Source organism: Sinocyclocheilus anshuiensis, unplaced genomic scaffold (assembly GCF_001515605.1).
Source record: "Sinocyclocheilus anshuiensis isolate Anshui unplaced genomic scaffold, SAMN03320099.WGS_v1.1 scaffold67, whole genome shotgun sequence".
NCBI lineage: Eukaryota > Metazoa > Chordata > Actinopteri > Cypriniformes > Cyprinidae > Sinocyclocheilus > Sinocyclocheilus anshuiensis.
This window is the reverse complement of record NW_015552546.1, coordinates 2,208,948-2,215,138: the sequence shown is the minus strand read 5'-3', so window position 1 is coordinate 2,215,138 and position 6,191 is coordinate 2,208,948. Positions and strand designations below refer to the sequence as shown.

At 34.4% G+C, this 6,191-nt stretch overlaps 1 protein-coding gene across 2 annotated transcripts in view; it reads left to right on the top strand.

Annotated features, from left to right (window-relative positions):
* The first annotated feature begins 625 nt into the window (after positions 1-625).
* Positions 626-6,191, top strand: part of LOC107664249 (G-protein-signaling modulator 2-like) — a 26,699-nt gene continuing 21,133 nt past the window's right edge. Inside the window, exon 1 of one of the 2 annotated variants that reach the window (XM_016454771.1) lies at positions 626-846. Coding sequence is in view for 1 of the 2 variants with exons in the window: in XM_016454769.1 (XP_016310255.1) it covers positions 3,108-3,157 (50 nt within the window). In the remaining variant the exon portion in view is untranslated. Of the gene's footprint in view, positions 847-3,074; positions 3,158-6,191 lie in introns of those variants that run through there. The other variant, XM_016454769.1, reaches the window with a different exon arrangement.

The window sequence follows — 6,191 nt, the reverse complement described above, 5'->3', positions numbered from 1 at the left end:
AATGGTCCTCCTTCGTTTATTTATTTATTTCGTTTATTTATTTATTTATTTTTGATTGTTTTCACAAGCATTTTCATCTAATCTGCCACAAAATGTTGACCCAACTTTGCAATAAATTTTGCCAAGTAATTTGGATCTAGCGGCACTTGGGCGTCCAATTCATTTTAGAGAATTGATTCTTTCAGATTATCAGTTCAATGAATCGATTCACCGCGTGTCATCACTTAATGTTTTCCGCTCTATTTTTGTTGTTAAAATGTCTTTTGGATTAGTTTATAGCCTGCCCACGTGTGCTTTAACAATTTTAACAATATTTCTACCGTCATTCCTAATGTTTTAGTTTAAAACAAAGTCACATAGTGTCAGGAAATGTACAAATAGAAATGTTATGAATTGGTGCGACAAAAAAACAAAAATCGTCTCCGCTTTAGTTTGTTAATATTAACAATGTTAATTATTAGTAATGATTCTACAATATTGCTCCCCTTCATCTTTTTACAGCGATTTGTGAAACACTTTGCGAATCGGTTCGACTGAATCATTCAAAAGAGTCTGTTAAAAAAACGATTCGTTCGCGAGCATTACTTCAGCACTGAAGCATTATGATGGCGAGGCGTGGCGTTTTACAAAAACTCCTGTGTAATGATTGGCGTGCCAAAGTGAAAGACGTTTTCCTTTTTTCCGAGAAAAAAAAAAACAATTTAGGAAAGGAAAGTGTCTTGAGAAAACATGGCGGAGTAAGAGAAAGAAACGTTACCGATGCTTCTTGAAAAAGCGAGAAACTCTCCCACCACAGGACATGTAGCGCGGTTACACACTTTAAAGCTGTTCAAATCTGAAAGTGAGGTAACGTTATGAGTTTGATTTCGTTTCTCTTCGGCATTATTTTGTTTGTGCCTGAACAGCTTCTCCTTCTCTGAACTATTCTGTAGCCTATGTGTTGCATAGTACTTCCTTGTCTTTTTTTAAAGAAAGTTCTTGCATTATTTTTTAACTTCTATGGCAATTTCATGCAAAAACGACTTTCTGCTAACGTTAGTCAAAATTATCTTTACAGTTTATCTCAAAGACACGTCAGTATATGCTGACCATGGCATAGTAGTAGGGAGTAAATGGTAAGCACAATCGGTTCTGTCAAAAAAAAAATGGGTAAAAAAAAAATAATTTAATTATTATTATTAAGTAATTATTAAGGTATTATTAAGCACATTTTCAAAATGACAAAATGCCATTTTCATTACTGTAGTCCCCTAAAAATAAAGATAGAATATTTACATTTCAATGTATTTATACCAATAGGCCTAATATAATATAGAATTTTATTTTATGGCTATTTTATAGGACAGTTGGCATTTTATTTATTTATTTTTACTTAGTTGTGTCCAGACAGGATGATTTTCATCAAGACTCATCGTAAGAATTACAAGTAAGATCATTGGTTTGTATTAAAATAAGAATCGAGTATGTTCCTAATTCTTTTGAAAATGTGTAAGCTGCTTCCCAAAGCCACCTGTGGGATTTTATGAGGAAAGGCTCATGGAAAGGCTCCGGCTGACAGAATCGACACATCAGCTCTTGTGTTTGTGTGCTTGAATCTTTTAATGAATCGCAGGCGTTTACAGTGTACAGGCTGCACCTTTGTGTTTTATTCTTTTCACAAAGCTATTGTCACTCTTGTAGAGCCTTTGAATAAGTGGCCTCAACGACTCTGGAACTGTTAGCATAAAGAAAACATGAACTGGAATGATGGTGCAGTTGTTTCTTTATTTGATTTCAGTTCAGTGTGTGAGTGGTTAAATATTCCTGGCATGATTGTTTAGTGAAATTACCCTGCAAAGGAAGTTGAAATGTCAAAACAAAAAGGAAAATTCATAGAGCGTGTCTTTATCACATGCTTGAGTAAACATATGGTTGGACATGGCCTGCATGGGCTTTGTTGGACCAACTGGCTCAGGACTTTAGGAAAGGAGCCACAAAACCACCGTGTTTGGCCTATCGTGGTCTAAAACAGTGGTTCCCAACCCTGGTCCTGGAGGCACCCCAACACTGCATGTTTTGCAGGTCTCCTTAATCAAACACACCTGATTCAGGTCATCAGCTCATTAGTAGAGACTCCAAGACAGGGCTGTCCAAACTCGGTCCTGGAGGGCTGGTGTCCTGCAGAGTTTAGCTCCAACCCTAATTAAAAACACCTGAACCAGCTAATCAAGCTCTTACTAGGCATAGAAACTTCCAGTCAGGTGTGTTGAAGCAAGTTGGAGCTAAACTCTGCAGGACACCGGCCCTCCAGGACCGAGTTTGGACAGCCCTGCTCCAAGACCTCAAATTGGTGTGTCAGAGAAAGGAGACATGCAAAATGTGCAGTGTTGGGGTGCCTCCAGGACCAGGGTTGGGAACTACTGGTCTAAACTACGGAAGTGTTTACAATTCATATCAAATTAACCTTTTTTTTGTTTTTTTTCCAAGACATTGCAGAGATGAAGGTCTCAGCCCTTTCCTGAGTATTCAGATTGTTGGTTTATCTAGTTTTGAATGTTAACAATGCTTTTCGATTTCTGCTCAATACATGGAATTCCTGAAGTACAAACAAATATGATTTATGTTGTGTTTTCCCACTGTTCTGTTTCTGCTCAGGATAAAATTAATTCAAAGATGAAAGTGTTGTCATTGTTTACTCGCACTCTTGCGCAGTGTTGGGGAAAGTTACTTTTAAAAGTAATGCATTACAATATTAAGTAATGCGTTACTCCATAAAAAAGTAACTAATTACGTTACTTAGTTACTTTTTATGGAAAGTAATGGGTTACGTTACTTTTGCGTTACTTTTTAAATCTGGACAGGGCTGGTGTGTGTGTGTGTGTGTGTGTGTGTGTGTGTGTGTGTGTGTGTGGGAGAGAGAGAGAGAGAGAGAGAAAGGCTCAAATTTCTTAGACTCTCATAGTGTCGCTCGCCTGTCAGATGGATGAGGGTTCAGATCCAGTGAAAGCATGGACATCTTCGCTCTTTATGCTTGTCTTTTGTTTTAGAGTTATGATGACATGATATTAGATTTATTTCCAAATCTGCAGGTTTGCTGTTGGGTTTTTGGACTTTTACTATGAATTTAAATGGATGTGATCACAAAAGACGAGGATCAAGCGTTTCATGTCCGTTCCAGGTAGGAGTTACTTGTAATATATTACCCCCAACACTGCTCTTGCGTTCCCAAACTTAGGACGTTCTCCTGTGCAGTGTTATTTTAGTATTGTTTCTAAATATACTATTGAATAATTGAATTAGCTTTTATTTTTATATATTTTTTTTATTTTAAATTTTAGTTAAAATTTTAGTAATTTTGTTATGACTTATGTTTTGCTAGTTTTAGTTTTTTAAATATCTTTTATTATATTATATTATATTTAATTTTTGTTTTTTTAGTTCTTCCACTTAAGCATATTTTATATTAATTGCAAGACAACGTTTCTAGTTTTCATGTGTTTTTTATGTTAACGTTTTTTAATCTAATATTTATATTTTAGAAAATTATTTAAACTTTATTTCAGTCAACAAATAATAATAATGATAATATTATTTATTAAATCATCTTAGTTTTAGTTTTAGTTAACAATGACGTGGCTGCGTCTGTGGAATACAAAAGGAAATATTTTACAGATGTCAATCACCAAAAATGATGATATGATCATGCACCTCAAGCTCAAGTGTTCTGAAGTTATATGAACTTTGTGAGAAAAACATTAAAATATAAGTAATTATTTTGTAAAAAAAAAAAAAAAGCTCCCTTTTACCATAGCTCATTTGCACAAATGCATAACCATATTCAAACATATTGTATGAAGAAGCATTGCACCAGGTTTAACATCAGCAGTGCCAAGTGGCATTGAATCCTTGGGTTTTTTCTCACACTAACTATCATATGACTTCAAAAGACTTGGAATAGTTTGTGAGTCATATGGACTTTTTAATGATGCCTTTTTGTCAACTTTGTAGCTGGACAGGTTCTGGCCACTATAACACTTTTGAAAATGTCTCCACTTGTGTTTCTTGGAACAAATCAACTCATATGGGTGGGTCTGAAATAGCGCTAGGGTGAGTAAATGGTATCTAATGTGTCAGCGTCCCTTCAGATGAAAGCATTAGTCAAGATTATAGATGGTGATGTTGGTCTCAGTCTTCATTTTAAATTAAAAACCTTTGTTTTTCTCATGCACTGGTTTATCCGACACTTGCCTGGGTCACATCAAACAGCCACTGTTTGCAACAACTTGTGACTTTTGATGATCGGATGGTTGCTCACGAGGAACTCAAGAGACTTCCTCATGTTCACCCATCCACATGAGATGCAACACAAGTCAGAATTAGTTTGTAGGGTGAAAGTGTAGCATGTTGTGATTAATCAGTCATTGACTGTTTTCTTAGTGAAGTTATTACTTTACCATATGTTAACTCGTTTTACAGCGCATCCGTTCTCTTCTACCTCTCTATCTAGTTTAAGCAACCAAAAGACTTCAAATATGTTGTTTAGCGCTAGAGTTTGTCATTCTGTAGCAGATGTGATCCACTGACGTGCACTTGTTTTTCCATCAGATAAACAGGGTTTGTAATGTAATACAGTGTGCGGGTGGAGGCGAGTGAATGAGGGCTCAGGTTTGTCGAGAGATCTCCTGTGTGTACATTTTTAATAGGCGTGTTTAAAAATTAAAAGGGAGGGTCATCAGTTGTTGCACTAGTATTTTGTCTCTTGTATTGCTGTCGTACATCCTTAAATACTGCAGGAGCATCTCAGGCTGGACCTGAAAGATGAGTCAAGGGCCTGTGTTTCTTTCCACACATGCAGCTGTTACAGAAAATATTGGAGAGAGCGGGGAATGGGATTGAACAAACTACTCCGCCATGGCTCCAACAAGGCCTTGAAGTTTGGATGGGATGGTTCATCTAAACTTGAACAGTTCGTCATCATTTGCTCACCTTCATATAATTGCAAACCTTTCTTTTGTAGAACAGAAAAGGAGATGTTTGAAAATGTTTACGCTAATATAAACGCTCTGAAAAGCATAAAAAATACTAGCATAACAGGAGTCTACCACTCATGCATTTTATTCCAAGTCTTCCAAAGCTGTACAGAGACTTTTGCACTATTTTATGGTGAAAAAGTTATTTAGTGAGTATTTTTCCTACTGCTTCCAGATATCATTCCCCAATCTGAACTACTATGTTGCGTTTGGTCATCACCTTATTTTAGTAATGTTTTATGTACTTATGTTATATGTAATTGTTATTTATTAATATTTTTATATTCTCAGTTGTTTTATTTACTTATTTCTAAGTTTTAGTAATTTATTTTAAGTTTGAATGCTTTTGTCATTTTTATTAGTATTTTATTTCTGTTTTAGCAATTGTAGTACTTTTAAAAAAGTTTTTTTTCTTCTCCGTTTTTCATTTAACTATATTTTTTAACATTCATTTTAATTACCCAAAATATTTAATATTTTTAAAGTTTTAGTTAACAATAACAACACTGATTCAAATAGACTAATTTTACAACACTTATTTCGTGTGTGTGTGTGTGTGTGTGTGTTTTTTTTTTTTTTGGTCACAACTCCTTTTGATTGTATGGAAATCAAATTTAAGACTAGGCCTATTTTCCAAGTCCTTGAAAGTTGTGCAGTGGCTCTTCCTCTATTTTATGGTCAAAGTTATTTAATGAGTATTCATGTATTCTTCTCCATTCTGCATATTTGAACTGTCATGTTGCATTCAGTCATGAACGATACCACACAGTTATTTTAGTATTACTATATTTATTATTAATATTTTGAATTGGCTTTTATATTAGTATTTTCAGTTTTCATTGAAGTTTTGGTAATTTTGTTATGTGCTTTTGTCATTTCTATTAATTTTGTTTTATTTATATTTAGATTTATTTTAGATTTACAACTGAAACTTATTATTTGCCAGTGCAGCATTTCTAATTTTCATGTAGTTTTTCATGTAATTATATTTTTATTTTGTTTAATCTTTAAAGGGGTCATATGATGCGATTAAAAAAGAACATTATTTTGTGTATTTGGTGTAATGAAATGTGTTTATGCGGTTTAAGTTTAAAAAACACATTATTTTCAATATACTGTACATTATTGTTTCTCCTCTATGCCCCGCCTTTCTGAAATGCGTCGATTTTTACAAAGCTCATC